The 21860-nt window shown below is 38.2% G+C and overlaps 1 protein-coding gene across 3 annotated transcripts; it reads right to left on the bottom strand.

Annotated features, from left to right (window-relative positions):
* Positions 1-472: 472 nt before the first annotated feature.
* Positions 473-20991, bottom strand: LOC134655652 (uncharacterized). Of its 3 annotated transcripts, none has more exons than XM_063511088.1 (2): positions 20490-20991; positions 473-773 (listed from the first exon to the last, which is right to left on the bottom strand). In XM_063511088.1, exons 1-2 carry the CDS (start codon positions 20779-20781, stop codon positions 580-582), a joined length of 486 nt encoding a protein of 161 aa, XP_063367158.1. In that variant the 5' UTR covers positions 20782-20991; the 3' UTR covers positions 473-579. The 3 variants fall into 3 exon arrangements, with proteins under 3 accessions (XP_063367158.1, XP_063367157.1, XP_063367159.1); XM_063511087.1 differs by lacking the exon at positions 20490-20991 and adding an exon at positions 8371-9578; XM_063511089.1 differs by lacking the exon at positions 20490-20991 and adding an exon at positions 8435-9592 and having other exon boundaries at positions 635-773.
* Positions 20992-21860: the final 869 nt, after the last annotated feature.

The raw sequence follows: 21860 nt of genomic DNA, 5'->3' as shown, positions 1-21860 counted from the left end.
AATGCATGGACCGGTCCACACAAGAGTCAAAGAAATTTTGGTAGGCACGCGAAGTACCAAGTTTGACCCTGAGTCAAAAGTTTTCAAAGTAACGGCGACCCTTTAATTCAAGAATCCTGTATTACTTACAATTTAAATATTATGAGTAACTACCCAAAAAGGGTTAAGAACGGAATAGTTCAGGCGACAGGTATACATTTTAAATGTTGAACTGATGAAGCGTCGCAGTTATAGGTACCTAACGGTTTAGGCACATTTTGAAGTCACGGGATGTGCCTCTCTGCATTTTTTTTTGAGAATTTTGGTTCATCCTGTTCGGTATGAATACCTCAATAGTTGCACCACCGAACCTCTTGCATACTAGTATTTTTTTTATCACGATCTTCAACCTTCTTACACTCATCAGCTTATTAAACTTGAGTTGTAGAACAGTTGGTGGATTAAAATGTTGGCCCGTGTTTTTGCAACCTAGTTCTTTAGTAGTTTTGATTCGTCTGTCGCCATCACTATACCGTTTGGCGCTATGAATATTTGAGGGTATGAGACTACATTCGATTGTTATTAGTCTAAATTCGTTTGTCATGTGACGCTAGAGTTGTCAGCGTGAAAGCCGCTCGTCTTGTTTTCCGAGAGACTAAAGGATTCGGTAGATAGGAGCGGCTCCGAGCTTGACACTGAGGAACTAGGGTCTGATGATGTCTCCGTCGCGATGTCAGCTGATGGAGTTACTGCTGTTGAGTTCAAGGCTTCGTCTACTGCGCCACCGCCTCTTCCTGTGAACAATGTGTTGCATTAGCTAAATTGCATTTGCCGAACTTATAGGGATAAGATCATTGTTGTATTTTATTTTGGGAGCTTCACGCATGCCATATGGGTTCAATTATCATTTGTAAATGCGTCTTTCTGCATTTTGAGACAGTGATTCTCTAGTGTAAGAGTCAGCACCGGCATCTTGCTCGCTTTATTGCCAAGGTTTTCCGTTATCGCACTCTGATGGTAGTGATGATTCCGCATTCACCTAAATCACTCTGAAGATATTATGCCGAACAAACGGTGCAGACCTTCATCACCTTTATTTGTACAATGGGGTTGAAATGTTCCGTAACGTTAGTTATTTGTAATTATCATAAGTAAATTTATGTTGCGTATAAAAATTAAAATGACCCGGCTCTGCTTATATAATTTCAGAAATTTAAAGAACCCTCTTTACATAATTCTCAAGACAAGGCCGAACAACTCCAGGCGGAAACTTTGTTGAATTCAATTGTTTTCCTCGGACTTCGTAAATTACAGAGAAATGAGTTTACCTACCGAGATTTAAAGTGGTTAGGTATATAGGGCGACCACTTTGTAATGGTAATAAGTCATTTTGGCTTAGCTATCGACGAATTATAGGACGCAGAAGGTGGTTTTTTGGATTTGAATAACTTTGAAGATTAAACCGATTTTCTTATTAGCATAATTTTGAAGATAGGTATTTACTTCATATTTTTTAATCCGGTTTAAAATGTATTAGGTGTACTTGTCGTTCACTTTAGGTACCTAAGCACTTACATGAAAATGGAACATATTAAATAAAATAAGATTTAAGTTTTTAGAATCCAATAAAAAAATATTTACAACAATCTGCCTATCAAAGTTTCATTTCAACATTCTATCCTAGCATGTCGGTTTCGAGCGCGATCTACATTTAAATCGAGTCTAGTGTCGAGTTCAATCGAGTGTCGAACTATCGAGCCTCCCTCCAGGCGACAATTAATCCGTGCACGAGAACTGCTTAGTGCAACTCGCCACATCTTCACTAATTGAATTGTAACTTCCTAGCGTATGATTTGAAACATGTGGAGTTCGCATTTTCCAGGTAAACTGGATTTATGTTTCTGAACAAATTACTGCCTGTATTTGATTTCTAAACATTTCGTCTCGACTGTGGGGAAGATTTCCAGTATAAGCTAATCCCGATATTTGGACCAAGTAATGTAGTCGGTGGCGGCGTTCTACTGGTTGTGGCGAAGTCGTAGTTGTTTTAAATAGCGAAGTAGGTATTCGGTGGTGTTAACTGTCTCTGAGTTGGTTTTATGGCGCGGGAAATGTAGTGCAGATGCAGACGCAATTATTTACAGTTACAGTTGAGAATAAAAATATACTTTTGTAAATATTTAAACACGACATAGATTTGAGGTTATAGATACAAACCGGTCGGTTTACGTTAACTCTTTAATAAAATTTGTTTGGGTATGTACCTAAGTATATAATTCTATTCTAGTACAAATTACAGCAGCAGGTACCCTACAAATTTTCATTGGTATATACACTTGTAGCCGATAACGCGTTTTCCCGCTTTGTGGCTGTCTAGCGGGTCGCTGTATATCACTCGACTTCACCGAGTTTCCCTGCCGACAAATGTCGCGTGATAGTGACCAGCTTGTCGACAGATATATTATGCAAAGTCGAGCGATCCCGCTTGATATGTCACTACGCTCGCTGTCAATTTTTGCAGAAGATTTAGCTGCACTCTTTCTTTGCGCGACTTCGTTACGAGCTCTACGGCGTACCTCGTTACAGTCGTTACGCAGTTCTTTTTAAATGCAATCGCTTACAGATGAAGCTCGACGAAAACTTTATACCTACACCAGCCATTCTCAAAGTGTGTTCCGCGGAACCCTAGGGTTCCGCGACACCCCTGCAGGGCTTCCGCAAGAATTTAGAATAATTTAAAATAATAAAATAAGCATTATTATTATGCTTATTATTAAAAAAATACACTTCTAAAAACTATTGTTTTATTGTAGGGTTCCATCAAGTATTTCGCTTTCCAAAAGGGTTCCGTCAAAAAAAAAAAAGATTGAGAACCGCTGACCTACACCTACACTATTACGTTTTTACTATTAACACGCATGGTCGAATCGATCGAAGGCTTAGACAATCCAGGAGGCCTATCCTGATTATAATAACAAGTTATGAATTTGATCTGAAGAATTTACAAAATTAACGAATCTAGATCAAATTAATTACCGGTTATTACAATCAGAATACGCCTCCAGTAACCGCGTAAACTAACTCACAATTCACAACGCATCTCTCGGATTAAGTATTATGTATTGTATAGTTATGTAGGTTTGTGAGATTACGTAGCGTTATGTAGCGCTGGTTTTTCCAAGAGTTTGACTCGCACGCAGTTACACAATTTTTTCTCCTAGTAGAATCACTAGGTCCTCTTACTGTATGAACACGTCCACCAACAACCAACAACATTTTATGAAAAAGTCCAGAAAAGTGTGTACTATGTATTCTAAGCTTTGAACTTTACATGACTTCTGATATTGCTGGCGTGAGTGGGCGCGTAAGTCACTACGTCAGTCTGCAATCAATCATCACGGCTGCGATTCACAATGCTTGTCGACGTGTGCCACTCACCACTATAAGCCTGCCTGATCTTTGATTACGTATGTATTTGTTACGAATTATAGGCACATTAGGGTGGAATTAAAGGGGGTTAGAAACAAGCTTACAAATGCGTACTAAACATTTTGGTGAGTAGACATGTAAAATTGTCACAATTGAGAAGTTTATAAACCATTTATAAACACATCAGTAATTCGACTAATTCGATGGGAGGATCAGCTTAATGTACGAGTAGGTGATTTGTAATCCAACGTATTGTTTGAAAAGGTATTACAGCTAATATGCAATGATTTACCTAAGTAGGGATCTAAGTTGAGTGTTTTTAGGGTTCCGTACTAAATAGGTAAAAAGGACTCCTTACGGTACGACTCTGTCTAGCTGTATGTTTTTTCTTAGATCTAAAACAATGAGTGGTAAATAAATATACTCGTAAAAATATTTATACGTCTACGGTTCCACATTGCTACGATATCAATGAGCGAAGTGCATTGTGGATACTGCTCTGTTGATCATGTGCTGACTTAAAGTTCAGTAGAAATACATAGGAAAATGTCGGAAGTTTCTTACATTTTAGTTAGGAGTAATTCAATTCAATTCAATTAATTTATTTGTCGAAAAGCAGGTAGTGTTACAAACAGGTGTTACATACATATAATTAAGTGCTCCACTTTTGGTCGTATGAGGCATACAAATATTTAACGTGAGTGGCGGTGTAACTCATGAGTTACAAATTAATTGTCATCATCTTAATAATAAAATAATAAATAAAAGTCAACTATTATTTACATATTGCGTGCTCATCAAATAAATCAAATAATGTCAAAATTCTAATTGTTAAATGTCAAATTAAGGCCTATATTCTATAGATAATAAATTACTTACATGCATCAAAAAAGTTCGCTATCATTTAAATATTCGTTTATGTCATAGTAGCACTTGGTTTTCAATAAAGTTTTCAACGTATTGCGAAATCTGTTAATCGGTAAAGTTTGTACCGATTCTGGTAGTTTGTTAAAAAAAATTACAGCCATACTAAAAAATGCTTTTTCTAAAAAGTGCGCAGTGTGCACGTGGATGTAAAAGTGTATCTCTTTGTCGGAAGGTACGTGCTGGGTTAGGCGGTTTTTTTGGAAATCGACTGTCATATTTTTTAACAAACATTAGGCACTCCAGTATGTATAAAGAGGGAACAGTCAATATGCCAAGGTCTTTAAAAAAGGGTTCGCAGCTTTCCCAGGTCTGTATTCCGACAATGGCACGTATGCACCTCTTTTGCATAAGAAATACTTGGAGCCAATTTGTTGAGTTGCCCCAAAATACAATGCTGTACGTGATTATTGATTGGACATGACCGTAGTAAGCAGTAATTGCAGTCTCTCTGTTTACAAGTCTTACAAGTTGTCTAAGGGGATAAATGAATCCATTAATTTTACCTTTAAGACCTTTTACATTTCCAAAATAGAACCTTTCTTTATTTCGTGTGAGTGCCCGGAGTTTTTCCAACTTTTTGGAAATTTTCCGCAATTCGTACCTACGTATGTACTTGCGGGGGGCCTAATATGACGACACTGTACTGAACGTAAATGTGAACTTTTGTGAGACCCATGTTATTTGACATAAGTGAACTCTCAACTAATTAATGTGGCCTAGGCAGTCATCCCCATAGCCAATACGAGTTTAAAATCATTCGGTGCCGTAACTATTCAGCGCTTTTCTCTATTCTCGGTAATTCGGCCGGATTCGTTGGTGATTTATGTGTTATAAACATAATCGGCAGTAAATAGCCGAATGCTCAATGCTGCTTATTGTACCAACTGCTATATTTAAACTTTAAAACGCCGCACTGTAAATCGAATAGAATAGAGTAACAAAGTTGGACAGTATTCATTTCAAGTTTTAAGAGTTCTGAAACCAAGTAGCAAGCCTTTAATTACCATTTTTCAACTGGCCGTTTGGCCGTATATAAAACAACAAGTCGTAATATGGATAAAAATCTAATTTAAAATTTTTAGCGTTGCTTGCTACGAGTATCAACGCACGGCAGCCGAAAGAGTGTAATAATAAAGTTGCAAGTCTGTTTTTTCTCGCATGTGTGTTGAAAAACTTCGTATGAAACATGTGTGCATTGATCAATACAATTTCGGTACAATACCGCCTCGGGTGTAATGACCAACATAGCACTCTTACATATATCATGTATATCATGATATACTATTAAAATATTTATAAAATCGAATGGATCATTGTTTTGAATATCGGGCATAACCCAGTTATCTGGACATCATCAATACTTTTACCAAACAGACGGGAACGCCAGTTGTGTAACGTGTTTCACCTACCTCTATAAGTTTCAAACTATGTAATTTTGTTTGAGTTTGATTCATTGACATTATCTAAACATAGAGAAACATCTTTAACGTATTTTTTTCATGCGTAATAATACTGTAAGTACATATGTATTTATTAGTAAGTAGCTATGTCAGTCAGTACTGTCGAATTAAAACTTACATTTTGATATCAAAATAATTTCATTTTGCTTTCATTCTCGCGTCCATTACGCACTTACTTGTTCGTATGTACCAGTCAACCTATTTGATTCCTAGGCCTGAACCATGTCATAATGAACAGTGCTTATATTGAGTGATGTATGTCATGTTCATGTATCTAGTAGTTAATAAAGCGAGGAGGTTCTATAGTGGCCTAGGAATTAAATTTGTTGACTGTACATGAATTGGCGAAATAACTTTAGTTTTTATTTGTAATGCTATTTTGTAAAAGACGTTTAAGTAAGAAAGAAGATAATCCAAAAAAAAAATTGTAAACGTTTTTTCGGGCCATCGTGTAATATTGAAAATGAAAATGAAAAATGATTTATTTAGGCATCAAAAATGCAGCTTATTACATAGTGGAAGGGTATTACATTTTTAGGAGTAAGTATTCTATTGTTAGACAGCCTAGGAATAGTGTCCTGAGCCCTAAACTAGGTAAACCTGTCTTATAGGGATCAGGGAATAAACCACCGCTACTTCTAGCAATGCAGGTTGGTTGTGAAGTATACACATGTTAAAAATATTATACCTATTAAGGTCTGATATTTGATATTTTTGTATCTGACATTTATATTTGACTGTATACCTCTGCTTATTTGGCAGCAAATTTGAGGGAGCTTTGATTATTCCAATCCGGACATGATTGTTACCCCCCGTACGTGTCTGTTAAGTATCTTCATTATGTATTCCGCTCGGCCGCCGCCGTCGCCCGTAATTTAAGAAAACGAAGAAATAAAGCGCTTGGCTAAGTATCCCCGGCCCTTACGTAATTCGCCCCAGCGGCGTAATGAGGGTTAGCTGAGCCGGAAGGTACAACTTCACGGCTGGACACGCAGTGCTAAATGTTTTAGTGGATTATCTCACTATTAGAAATTCAATTTGCTAAATAAGATATAGGCTGTTGTAGCTAAACAAAAAAAACGATATCCACAAGTAAACTACAAAATAAAATATCTCAAGTAAACTATGATTTGTAAAAAAAATCTCATAATGTAGATTTTTTTATAGGATAATTTAGAACAATTTTGAACTAAGATCAATGTAGAATTGATTCCCAAATATTATAGAATGTATGTCAGGTGACAACCAAAAGTCACTAATTTTACCATCACAAGTTCATAGCCATAAGTATTAAATATTAAGGTTGATTTTTGTTTAATTATTTTTTTAGTACCTAATTAGTGAGTTTTGGTTGTCACCTGACTGACGCTATAATAGTTATAGACATTTTAAGTATAAATAAACTTGGTAGGTACTTACGTATTTCGATAGTGTATGCTTTCTGTTCTCGGAAAGTATTAAATATGATCGGATCGGTTCTAAGTAATCAATTAATGTTGATTGCCATTTTTTATTACTTAAGTATTTAAATTCATGTAAATTTATCGACATCATCATTGTTTTAACGTTCACTGTCCGTTTGTTGTGCCAAAACAAATCTCCTACCTAGTAGGTACACATATGTCTCTTTGAAGAACATTTTACTGGGCAGTTCACCTACCGTCAAATGAATGTTTTCTTTGTTTAGACGTTTAGATCTTATATTTGTTTAAAGAACGGGTCGTTAATCGTTAACGAATATTTTATGCGTCCGTAGCACTGTTTCATGAATGTCTCGTAAATTTTACGCGTTCTGTCGTTAAAATAGTGCTTGATAGATCTGCACTTACTCGCGCCCATAAAATTCCGATATCCATAAAGTTATCGGCCACAAAAATTACACTTAGTTTTTTTCGGTTAGACGTTCATTTCTGTAAGCTTGCAGAAGTAGCCCAACGGGGGCAGGGGGGGCGTGGGTGTGGGGGCAATAGAAAAGAATAGTGGGTTCACCCGCCCCTCTACTATACATAAGTACCTATAGACGTCTCATCTCGGAATTGTGAAATGAATACATTTAACCTTTCGAGCCAGCGAAGCATCTGGAAAGGCGGAAGTGCGGAACAGTGCCTAAAGATAGCCGACCAGCCCGTATAAATTGAAAGTTCTTGTATGAATGAAGATATTAACCCGGAAACGAAAATATACTTGATAGGTACTTGAAGAAAGGTTCCTGTTCCATATGTTAGTCGTACTTTAACGTCTTTAACAATTTCGTTGTATATAGTCAATAACACAAACATGCGATTTTACAATATATGGCTCACATTTGGTGCAACTGAAGTGTATTGTGTGTGCCACGAAGCGCAGTTAACACATTGTTCTACTGGTAGTTTTGCAGTGTTTGCCCTTGTTAAAGTAATTATGTTTAGTAACCCTCTAGGATATCTAGTCAAGGTACTACGGTAATTAGGTAAGTGATACTAGTTAAGCTAGTAGGTATTGTATTTTTTGGGATAGAAATTAATGCTGTAAAGTCGTAATTACAGTTGTAAAGAGGATAAAGTGGTAAAGGAAGCGTTTCGGAAGTGTGACCTACCGGTGTGGGGCATTAAGCATGTGGGCATTGGTGTAGTGCTGGTCTGGTCTACAGTGTGAGACACCTTGCGCTGCGCGTACTGCGCGTCCTTGGGCTCCCAGAAGAACACGTAGTAGAGGGAGAGCATGATGGCGGCGAGCGAGACGCAGAAGACGTATATGATGACGGTGAGCACGCGCACGGTCTTCTTGTCGCGCTTGCGTTCGTAGAGCGCGTCGAGCACGAGCTCGTGGCCGGCGCCAGCGCCCGCGCCGAGTCGCACGGACCCGCCGGTCGACCGCATGCTCCCCGTGGCGAACGACTTGCTCGACATGTTGGACGCCCGCCCAGCACCGATGCACCGCCGCACTGCTGGCCGCCCGCACTGAATCCAGGTAAATGGGGCACGCTTATCGAATGGCCCAGTTGGCCCGCTGCGCGGCCGAGTCGCGTCGCGCGGGTCACGCTCGTGTCTGCTGCTTGACACCTCCTGAGGCGGACTGCTTCATTATTCCCGCCGCTCCGGACTTCATTTGTTTATCCTTTAATTTCACGCACGGTACATGCGAATCTATTCCAGTTGGGCTGACGTAGTCGCACGATCGTGATTCGTCTGTCATGAAGCCGCCTCTGAGTTTACATTGTTTCGAGTTAATGAGCTATTATGTTTTTATTCAGCGCTTTAAATTTTTTTATTATTCCGGAAACAGTAGGTACAAGTTCAGTGTAAGTATCACAGTGAGTATATGCACGATAACGATAGCACAGAACAAATTGTGTGGTTTGAAAGGGGTCGCGGCAGGTGTTATTTGTGTCGAGAGCGGGTCGAGCTATAACAATACGCTAACGAAGTTAATTCAGAAGAGGTCGTTCGTTGTTATGACAGCGAGTGTCGGCGGCACAGCGGTGACAGGAGCGGCGCGTCGCCGGGAGCGCTATCCGTGTATTACTGTTTCTTACCAAGAGTAGGCGAGCATTCGGCACCATTAACCAGTATAACTGTATCCTTGAGGTCGTTGACATCTATGCCTGGTCAGTGATCGCGGCTATACTGGTTAGGCTTAGGTGAACGCAAGCCTGCGCCCGTAAACGAGTGGGAACACAGGGCCTGGGGAGGCGCGCGCCGCCGCCTCGACGTCCGTTGCTCCTCGTCGGCGCCGTCACGCTGCCCGGATCAATAAACATTTCGCGAATAATTTGCACTTTGCAATCATTAATCGCATGGCCCTCCTTTCTTCCTCAAGATGTACTAGTAAGTTTGTCGTTAGGCCAAGTTATACTTAAGTCGCTCGCTAGGTATTTATTTAAGTTTTTGATGAATATACATAACTATCAAAAGCGGGGAGGTACTTAACTCAGTAGCTTACAGCTTAACTTGCTAACTTTCTTCTAAGTACGGTAGTGTTGAGTCGCTCACTCGTGAGGCACCTCATTTGTACCACTCATTTTGTTAATTTGTCGCAGTACTTCGTACCGCAAAAATGTCTTACTTCACTCCTCTATTCATTTTACTTGATTCTAAAATTATCTTTCTCCTAAAAGTTCTATTCTTAACCTCCAGAATTGCACTCCAATTAAATGTTACTATTTATTTATTTATAAAGGAAGTGATGAATACATAAATATGTATATACATTAAATATTTTTGTCGCCGTTGGAATTAATGGAATAGTCGACGCTGAAAATATGCTAGTACATACCTCACCTCATTTGAAGTAAGACATTGTAACACCTTTTTTTTCAGTAAATGATTTCAGTAAATGAGGTACTCATACAAACTCATTTTAAATTGATGTCCTACCCATCACTAAAGTACGGTGACGTCAACTGCTTCTGCTCCTGACTTAGATAGTAGCCAATTGTTAAGCTGTAGTAGTTACCTAAAAGTTTATTACCGGTAATTTATTTTTGGTAAATTAATGTTTGTATGGAAGAAATTTTATCAAAAAGGAATTTGTGTGTCATTTTTTTCACTTTTCTAACAATCTATTTAGGTGGCAATGGGGTGGGAGTAACAATAAAGTATGGTTTTCAGAGCATTTGATAAATTTTAATTTTTAACTAGCAGAAACACTTAGGTACATCTATGGTAAGAGCTTCTTCTTCTTCGTAACTTCTTAAACGGCTACCGGAGTTCCAAGTCATATTGGAAATAAACCAGTTACGATGTTCAAGTCAAGTCAAGAGAGAGTTCAAGTCTCACCCAAGACATCGTCGTTTTTATGTGCACGGGATGGAGCCAACTAGTAGGAAAGCAAAATAATGATTGTGTTGGGATATATGAGATTTATGAGATTTACATACTTGTGTAAAGCTTTTTACTATCATAAACAAAAAGGATCCTATTTAGAGGGTCAGGAGAGTCGTTCAGGATTCAATGTAGGTACGCCCTCGCCGTAAATGTCATTATGCTCTCTTGTGACACAATCTACTATTCCTGAATCACCTTCGTGTATAGGTATACACATTAAATAGGTATTTACGCTTCAAAAGGAACTCAAAGACTGTACCTGTATTAAACTTCTCCCTAATCCTTACTAAGTAGATAGTAAAGTAGCTAATAAAGCTACCTACTTACAATTAGGCCCGTATTACAAGGTTAGATCGCAGCGACGTTTGATAAATATTTACCAGCGTCGATATTGGCTATTTCAAACGCGGATTACGATTGTTCTGTAAACGAGACGTCTCTCGGAAAGCTAAGTACCTCTACCAGTTAACTGACATTTTATAAACGTTATTGCAACGAGATAAGGTCTACAAATGTTCAGTTAGGTATGTGTTAGTGTTAGTATTATAGTACGGCTCCGATCCGATGGCGCCGGGAATTACGGCTAACGAGTTCAATTGATTTGATTTTAGAATTGTATTAGAGTTGCACGTGTAAGCCGTATGAACGGTATAGAAATATAGACAGGCAACTCAATTATGTAGGTACCTAACCTACCCTTTCAGGTAGACAAATTGAATGTATTAGTTAGATGTAACTATTTTTTTATTCGTAATGTGTCGCACAAGGTTCATCTCAGTATAAAATTTGTTTACGGTTCGAAATGCCCTACATTTGATTGGTTTAGGTTTGACCGTACATGTTATATCTTTATTCGACCTTTTTGTCTTCAAAATATTCTTTAAATATTCCTAGAATACTAACTCAAATATCAAACAATAATTTCCTTCTATGCTAGGTATTTTAGCAGATTATAAAATACTCTTTCAATACGCCGTGCGTTATTCTAAAAGCTTCCGAGGAAGGTGCGTATCTATTCACCAAACGTGGTGAAACTATGTACTATGTGCGCCGTACTCAGTCTGCCGTATTCGAACTTCAAGATATTCACAAGAGACGACACGTACTAGATCCATTCTAGATACGTTATAGTTTAGATATCAACTAGTTCTCTTTTGCAGCGCAATTCGGGCAACCAATGTCACTTTTACGTTAGATAGAGTTAGATATCTATTAGATGTGAATTGGATCTCTCAGTCATATCCTGTGGAAATCGTTCAAGAGTATCTCCAGAATCGCGCAAATGTCAAATTTGACAGGTTAGATCCGTTAGATCTTAAACATATCGTTATCGTGTCTTGGTGATGTCTAAAAGATATCTAATAGATGTTTATTTCAAAATCCGAATCGGGCCCATTGTCAGCGCTTGCTACGCGCTACGAGCGTAGCCGATAACATGGAATAATAACCGTATGTAGCGAAAAGCTACTACGGATAGTGCACCCGCTTTTACATACTTACTACGCATCCTTCAGTAGTGCTTACCTATTTATTAAACATTTTATGATTATTTTCATGGTAGGTATGAAACCTTTTCATTTATATTTATACAAAAAAATGCCTGACACTCAAAATATTTTTGCAAGCTGTTACTTGCTGTAACATAGAGTCGTTATCTATCTGTAACAGTTATCTACGATCGGAAACCAGACTCATACTGGAAGCCAAATCGAACGTACATTTTGACATCAAAATGATCTCAAATGATTATGACATCAAAATGATCTCTAATGATTTTGATGTCGAAATGATCTTTAATGATTTTGTCAAAATGTAAGTTTGAATTAGCCTCCTGGCCTGTTTACAAGTGCGTCGGTTCGAAAGCTTTGTGATTTTCTCCCCTAAAAGCTTCCGTTGGCATAGACCTCATCGGAATGCTTCGTGTAATGCGTTCTAAACACGCTCGTTTTATATTAATGAGTTTATACGTGGTGAAGCGTCGAGGGATTTAACCCCAGCTATATCTTACAGTAGGTAAAGCACATCAGTAACCATGTCAGTGAAACACAAAAACACTTTTATTAGTTATTAATGTTATTATACATAGTATGAATGTTTTTTTTTTTCAAGTTGCTCAATCTTAGGCCGAGGTAAAATGCCATAAAAATGTAAAGTAGTTATGATGCAACGCTAATTGGTGTTTTCACCCTGATTACCTATTTCAGTGCGCAGGATTGTGACTAGATATGAGCGCCGATAGGCATATAGCCGGCGGCGGCGCGCCGGTCAAAATTGGTCGGCGGCGGCGGCGAATCGGCGGCGTGGCCTTGAAACACCTTCGATTAATGAAAAAAGAATCAAACCAAAATTTTACCGAAAAAACATGTTTTTGCTGTAAGAAAGTTATGAAATAAATGCATTTTTTATTTTCAAGGGTAATTTATTGAATAATGGTACGAAAAAAATTGATATCGTATAAACAGTGGATAAGCGGTATCGCGCGGCATCAGAGGCGGACTTAATCTTGGAGAGGTTCTGGCCGGAAGATCTTAGCGAGGCACTCTTTTGTGCTAATGCTAAGTTAAAAATTGCGGATTGACTGTATCAGGGAAACGTCTTGTCGACAGACTCGACAGTCCAAAGAAAATCGAGCTCCGTCTCCGTATCGATAACCAATATCGATAACCATAGTGAGGCCCAAAGTGAGGCCCAACGCCGAGCTCCATGTAACACCGAAGACTTGATTTCGACGCCTCCCAATGCGAGGCCAGAGGATGAGCTGCAGGTAAGTATACAGCTAAGAATCGAACGCCAATTGCGGCGCGCTTCTGTGCGAGGCCGAGCTGCATGAGAGCAGAGCGAGGGCGCAGGCCAATAAAGACTGAAGCCATAGTGTTAAAGATCTGGAGCTTTCCTGCGGGCGCATTCGTGCGACGCCAAAGGCCGAGCTGCAATGGAGCTAAGATCGGATAAGGACCAAGGCTCAAGCGTTTTAAAACAGGCCGAAAGTTGAGCTCCAAACAGGGCCAAAAACTTGCAGGTTCAGATAGCGGCTTAATTCCATGGGAGCGATGCAAGGCCATATATTGAGCTGCGAGAGAGCAAAGCTTGAAATTTGAACAGTGGCCAAGTTTAATTGAGACCCGATTCCGACGCCCTTCCGTGCGAAGCCAACGGCCGGACATTTGGACTTGGACGTGGAAACGCTTAATATCTTAAAATTAACCCCATTTTATACCTTTTAAAGACGTTTAACCATGCTTGCAATGGCTAAATTCGCGGTAAATGATGGTTAGCTGGCAAAATTAAGATCGGTACGGTAATGCAAAGATGTGGGTTCGAGTTCGAGCTCACGTTAGCCAGAATTGATCACAGTTAATTTTTTCATTGTGATTGACATATGTCTAGTGTATATATACACTCTATAAATTGTAATGTGGAACGTTCCACAATAAAAATGGAAGGGAATCAGTATGTTTATTACAAGCATATTGATGTTAAAATTGATATTAAATAATTTCGTTTCCCCAAGACTAGTAGCGCGGTTACTAGACAGATAAGTTTGCATTTGCCTTCGATATTTTTGAATTATATGGGCCTAAAGTACCTTTTGAATGCCTATAAACTATTCGAAGTGGCGCCGTTAATGATCTAAACTCGATTAAAAATATATTATCTGATTCCGAAAGTAGTAGTAACTACCAAGGTCACGCCGATGCCACGCCGATAGCGCAGCGTCGGCGGCGGCGGCGCGAAAATTTTGTCGGCGGCGGCGGCGCGCCGGCGCGGCGCTCATAGCTAATTGTGACCCGTGCTACGCCGTAACCCGTAGCATTGTTTACTCTGAGCATAAAAATGGCCGTAGCGTAAGTGCATAAAGCGGCAGCATCTGTCTCATTTTCATTGAAAGGGTAAAACTATCTTGGTTATCGTATATTTACTATAGCTGGTCAAGCAAATCTTGTCAGTAAAAAAAGACGCGAAACTCAAATTTTCTATGGGACGATATCCCTTCGCGCCTACATTTTTCAAATGCCGCCTTTTTCTACTGACAAGATCTGCTTGACCAAGTATACTTTTGGTACTCTTCGGATATAATAATTTATAGCGGTTTATTAATGCTTAGGCGGATGCGTTCAGTAAAAATTACGCGACGTAAATTACGTCACGTTGATGTCCGCGCTATAATTTATTTCCTTGACGATAATAAATTTACCAAGGAATGCGAACCTGTAGAAAATTGTATATTACCGGTGTACCTATTTCCTAATTCCTAGTAGTAATTACCAAGTAAGTAATTCATATGTGACTTTTTGTCCAAAATATCCTTGGGAATCTTGGGATACATTTTCAAAGAAAAGGTCGACTAGTCAAAATCTGTTAAGATTTTTTAGGACTTCGGTGACAAACAAACGTCCATTGTCCTGTAACTACACGGATACAGTAGCATATGTATGCTTGTAACTTCAGTAAATTTTCATTTGTCCTTTTATGCCATTGACCAGTTACCTACTGAAATAAGCTGATTATGGAGTGTGAACACAGCACGCCGCCTACGACTCCATGTATAATTTGTATCGATTCTCTGAACTAATTTACTTTTGCTAATTGTGGGCGTTAGAGTCAGCTCACGAAAATATTAGGTACTTTTTAGGTTTCGTACCTACTACAAAATCAATGTGTACAACGAAAGTACAATATGCTCCTGTGAAGCATTTTCCTGAGAACTATGTACGTTATCGGCTACGGCGTAGCGCTACGACCGCGATCGAAGCTCAGCAGTAGGTAATAATTTGTAGCACGTATTTAACCGGTCAACTAATTAATCGAATTTGGGTAGTTTAAAAAAATAGAAATGGCTACTAAAATTAATAGTTTGGCAACAAAAACGGAGCCTTTAAATATGTCAATATGAGTTGTATTTTAATGCCGTTACAGCTTTTGATTCTTTTTAGGCAGGTACCAAGTATTTATTTGACAACTGAATTAATATATTGGAGACCATTTATGAAGCACATTTTGAAAAGAAAACGGCTATCTATTAATTAAGAAATGAAGTTCTTTTAAAATATTTTGTTTGGTCATTACAAGGTCAACCTAACACGCTCCTCCTCGCTTCGCTCGTCGTCGCACCTATCTGTTGACTCTAGCAGAACACAGTGGTAACTATAGAAATTAGTAATTAAAAATTTAAAGATCTAATAGTATATATAATGGCCATTAGGCCTATAAGTATACTGACCATTGCGCATTGGTAAATTAATTTGAGGTGTTTTGTGTAAAACGTGACCAATATTCATTAAATTTAACTGCTTTCGTGTTAAAAGACTACCTAGCTGAAACGATATGCTCAGTTATGATTAGTTGATTACTTAGGTGTGAACAACTAGATGACAACTAAATTTTATGATCGCTTTACAATATTAGTTGCCAATTTATTATTTTAGACGCCAACCTATCACTTTAAGTTCCCTATAATTTTTTTGGGTGGCTTGATTTTGCTGCCAGTTTTTTTAATAATATGATGCTTATATTGGAGGCTAAAATATATTTTTTGGTGCTAAAATATTAATGCACAGCCAAATTATATTATTATATGCCCAATGAAAGTTCCTGTTTAATATTTTAGTTGCTTATAGGTTAATAATAAGCCATAATTTGTGACGTCCCACGGTCAAAGAGGTACCTTATGGCGGTTATGGAGTTATGTATGTCCCAGTAATCTACAATAAATAAGCTATCAATAACACAAAAGATCAACCTCCTAACTTGTGTAGTTACACTAGTTACAGCGATATTTTTTTTTTGAAATTAATGTTGTAAAATGAGCAACTTTACGATATAGACGTTTTAAGTTTAGCCACCTAAAAAACTATGTTCCTGAAGTAAGTTACATAGTTGACTACAAATTATAATGCCTTAGACTCCTGAGATTTAAAAAATGTTGCGACTTGTTCTGTACTACAAATAGAAACCTTTGATATCGACTGATTTATGTGTATACTGACCAATCTTTTACTTAACATTTTATCATGTGTTAAAGTTAATATGTACATAAAGCGTCATGTTTCAATTAAACGCTACTGAGACGAGCTAACCGGTTCACAGCATGCTCATAAAAGCTTGTTGTTACTTAATTCACAAAACATCTGTAGGTCATACTTAGTATAACTTGACCACAAGAACTGTAACAATCCATAGGTAATCGAGGAACACACTTATTACTGGTTTACTGAAGCGATATGCTCGAATAGGGTTGCGAATGACATTATTTAGTCGCGTGGCGGCGTACACTTGTTGCGCGTTCATAAAGATAATTTAGCGGAATAACATGCCCGTTTGTTAACATATAGCAAATCGAGGGATGTAATCCGATTTTATTGATAATTTCACTTGCATGAGGATCATATTGTATCCCATATGAAGAGAGCTTGCAAAATTTTGCACGCGAAGCTTAAATGTTATTGAAGAATTAAACCATGTTCTTTATATCGGTGAGTTTAGTTTGGAGCTCATGATGGAAATGGTAATTCACACTTGGCCGGTCAGTTGCTGGCTAGCCAAATTTCTGCGCTCCATGGCTCTATGACAAACTGACAAAACCAAGGCATGCCTTTTTGCCATGCCAAGGTTGCCTGGCGGATAACTTTTGGAACCAAATGTTCCAAAAGTTAGGTATATGCCTAATACTCTTTACAATACGATTCCTCTTGATTTTGACGCTTAATCTTATAGGGTTCTTGAAGGCATAAGATTACCTACAAGAAAAGGCAAAGACGAAAAATCATACGTCAATTCAGGAATGTAATGTAATGTTTTCAGTTTCGTCAGCGTCGTCAGCGAGAAGGTAATCTTGTTGCCTGATAGTATTTGGACAAACGGAAAACGGAATAGTTGAGTAGGGTAAAACATACTCGTATTTATTGTACTTAGACTACCTACTAAAGACACGTGTTTAGAGTAGCACTGTCCATTGACGATTAATAAGTACCTTAGTACCTAATTTATTTCAAAAAATCTTTGTTATTTTAACAATTTATAATCGTGGTTAGGTGCGGTTAGTCTGAACTGCAATGTCTGCAATACTAAATAATATCTTCCTTGATTCATAGTTAAGGCGAGTGTTCCAACACAATTGTGTAGGTAAACGCTAACTGAAACAGTATATTGGGAGGCAAGAACGCAATTGGGTTAAACGGCTAATTGGATTAGAGAAACCCCTCGCGACGGGCCTTCCCAGCCGAACTTTTTGAAATGTTTGCATAAAATTACGACGGTCGATTATTAGACATTTTTTTTTGTTTCTGACCAAAATTTCACAATAGGCCAAACAATTGCCGAACCTTTCCCGCTGGTTTATAGTGCTTATACCACTTTCACATAGGGGTTTCATTGTTGATAAGTCCATCCCCCGCTATTTTAGGTGCGGGAATGATTACGTATGTTTATAACTTTGATTATTAGAATACTTAGTTACCAAACTATGAATAAAAAATAGGTAGTACCTAAGCTCTAAGCTCCAAACGGGCTTAGAAATGTTCAAATAGTTTCTTGTTTACAGTTTTACAAATTTTTTGGCTAGTGTAAAATATTCGTATGCGGAAATCCGCACCCAAAAATCTGGTGAATGTTCATAACAATTTTTCCTGAATGAAAGGTAATCGTAATTTTTTTCAACGATTTTAACACATGTATAATAAAAGGTTCGGCTTACCGAACCTTCGGTGCTTCGGGTTCGCCAAAAATCCGGTTTCAGTAGGAGACAACTTTTTTGGTTACAGAGACAACTTCCGGTCTCTTGGGGCTATTTATTATGGTACTTATTTAGATTTAAACTCGCATTTAGTTTTAAAATAAAATTGTAATAAAATATTCGGATGGTCACAAATTGGGCTTAGAATTTCCTCTGTCTGTCTTCGAAACCCTAAGGCATGAAAATAAGTAGGGACGTGAGAACGTTTTATTTTTTCATTAAAGGCCTTTTCAAGTTTTCAGTCTTTAAACACGTTGTTTTTTAAACTATACTAATTTTGTTTTTCCTAGCTGCGTCTTAATGTAATTATTATTATGATCGTGTATTGGAAAAAGAAAGACTCTTACTAGCATGAAAAAAAATAGTTATTTGTACAACAAGAGATCAAAGTTTGATATTTCTTCGAGTGCTTATTTTGAGTCCCGTGCAAGCGAAAGATTCTATAGTACTCTCGCTACGCTCGTGAATCTAATTTAGAATCTTGAGCGTAGTAAGGGATTCAAAAGCGCACGAGATGTAAATAATTTTGATCTCGTGTAGTTCACAAAACTTTTCACCTCAGCAGTGAGAACATATTAGACAACCTGAAAAATGTAATATTTCCTTCTTCATCACTTACCTATTCACTCATGCTTTCTTAAGATATACTAACAATTAAGTTGAATTACCACAATCAAACACCAAAACAAAACGTAGTAAATTTCAGTTAAATAGGTAATATATGGAAACAACGACCATCAATTGATTGACACTTCAATCGACAACTTTTTTTGTAAAAAAAAAAACATTGTAAGATACGGTCCGAATTGCCGATACTTACTATTTATAAACTATAGTAGAGATTCTTAAAACTATAATTATTTATTTTACGTGATATTCTGTGTATTTTTTGAGTTCATTATTTAAATCGTACAATAAATAACGTAAAATATAGTGTTTTTATCAGTTTTTATGAAATTTTAAATTTTATTTTCTGTAATTAATTATTAAGAATCCATACTCGTATACTGTATTTTGGAACGATGCGTTTTGGCGTTTTTCGGGGGTCTATTATAAACCGTCAATGTACCGTTGAATGTAGTTTGAACCTTTTTTTGTCTCTTTCTTTTTGCTAAAGACATGAAAGGGACAGAGATAATAGAATCCAAGTATTTCGAACTTGTATTAAACCCCGCATGTTGAAATGACATTTGAATATTAAGGTCACTTGAATGTCATTTTGCCTCACTCAGTGAGCAAAATGCGATTTTGCTCACTGTTTTTAAGTAGCAAAGTACCCTTGTTCGAGCTGCTGAGGTGAAAAAAGAATAACAAATTAACAAATAATTTGCGTTCATCCTTTCGAAACTTCGATCTATATTGTTTTATGTTTTAGCACATCACTAAGGAGTCGTGATGCTGGGTCGTATTTGTGTCGTACATTTGTCCCGTGGGAAGAGTTAAATGTGATTAGTAAAATCGAGAGAACACCGAAATCCACGTATATTTTTTTTATTTACGCGATATTATCTAATTGGCTTTGTTGTCGTTTCTAAACAAATCAATTTAATTTAAATATTTCCTAGTTAATCACCCATAAAATCTAAAAATAACACGGCGCCAAGACTTACTCGTAGTAAGTAAATCGCTCATTAGCCATTTACCATCGTAAATATAATTTTCATCACACTTGCTCGAAAAAGATCTTATTTCATGTAGGTAATGAAGGGTAAAGGTCTATATTATTCCCGTGGGAGTTATGGATTGTAAAAAAAAACTGTAACTACCTAGGGATTACTCCCTCCCCCAGTAAGTCTTATACATGTCGATGCTGTATGTACACTGTACACTATAATGATTACGTCTTAATTGTTATTGCTCCTATTCTTTAACAAATTCTTTTTAATAATCTGTTTGTTTGAACTAAATAAAGTCTATTTTTAATGACACTAAACTTAACTCTGTGTGTTAATCTAATTTACTGCCTATCAGTGGAGGGCATCTATAAAACTCGATTTCCACCGACCTGCCTCATTTTTAGACAGTTTAGAACTCTTGCTACCTTTCCCTCCTAAAATACTTTTTGGTGCGCTGCCATTGCTGGCAAATTTTTAAAAATAAATACTTTTTTAAGATAGTTAAAATTTCAAGTTATAACTAAGACACTTATAGTGTTACCATGGACATCGTGGAACGGCGGGTTCGTTGCACCGCCGAGGTCCGCTTCAGCGCGCCGTGCGGCCAGCTGGCCCTCGCCGGTGCCATTCAGGGGCGGCAGTTCCGGGCTCTTCCACACGCACACGTAGTACACAGATAGCAGAATAGCCGCCAGCGACACGGACAGCAGGTACGCCAGCACCGTCAGCACGCGCACCACCTTGCTCACGGACTTCGGCTCGTACGCCTCCCGGAGCGGCGCGCCGGGCTCCTCCGACGCGCTTTCCTCTTCCCCCTGAGCGCACACCGACATCACCTCTACATTTTTTGTAATAAGAACTATATTTGTATGCGACGTAAGTGTGCGGGTGTTCGCGGTCGGGAGCGCGGCGAGAGTGGCTCCCGTCCAGCGACTGCTGTTCCCGCTCTAAGCCGATCAACTACACGCGTCACGGATTTACGAATGTTCGACGCGTCACCGATACTCGCTATACGTGTACGACGTGCCTACAGGCGAATTGACGAATTCATTCATAGCCGATAAAAATAGCACAGGTAGGTACTTATAATTTCGGGAATAGAATAGGAATGAGTAAGAATTTTACTTGTAGTCAAGTCGAGTTTCAAGATATGAATGGTTACATTGATTTGGGTACCCTTTAAGCAGAAGTTTTCTTCTTGTCTTTATATCGAAGTTAAAATGAACATATACACATTCTCCGAAGATTCCCCCTTTTCTCAGTTTTTAAGTTTTAACCTGCTTATGCGGTCGATTTTCTCAAACCTTTTAAGGTAGACTAAGATAAGTCTGCAACGATTTTGATAGCACACGCAGTGCAAGTGTTATTTTAAACGTCAAACTTCTATGAAATTATGACGTCCGTTCGTCCGTCCATTTGTCTGTCCGTATTTCACAGACATCTATATACCTACTCTAAAATGTCTACCAGCTCTCCTACTCCGGTCTGGTGAAATCAGACCTTATTAGTGGATAAACATAACACTAATTTTGCGAAATAAGTACCGCCCTTGACTAAAGGGATCAGTTCCCCAAAAGCTTGGTTTAACAGCCGATTGAGCCGATTACGTGTAAGACTTCCTCGCGCTGGCCGTTTATTCCCATACTTCACTATTCAGCACATACCCTCAATGGAACCAGTATAAGCGTGATCTTATTTACAAATGGTTGTTACAGATCTCGAGGTTCCACTTATGCTAGTTCACCAATGGAGATGAACTAGCAAAGCAAAGATAATAGCAGCGCTGCCTCATAACCCACTTACGTTGTTAACACAAAACCCACGTTAATGTCATTGGGCAAAATACAAATTGGATGTTGAACTAAGGCTTATATACAAATGGGATTAATCTCTCATACCGTTCATTTCTATA

The sequence above is a fragment of the Cydia amplana genome, chromosome 17 (genome assembly GCF_948474715.1).
Source record: "Cydia amplana chromosome 17, ilCydAmpl1.1, whole genome shotgun sequence".
Classification (NCBI taxonomy): domain Eukaryota; kingdom Metazoa; phylum Arthropoda; class Insecta; order Lepidoptera; family Tortricidae; genus Cydia; species Cydia amplana.
The sequence above is the reverse complement of the archived record's forward strand: the minus strand, read 5'-3'. Positions and strand labels throughout refer to the sequence as shown.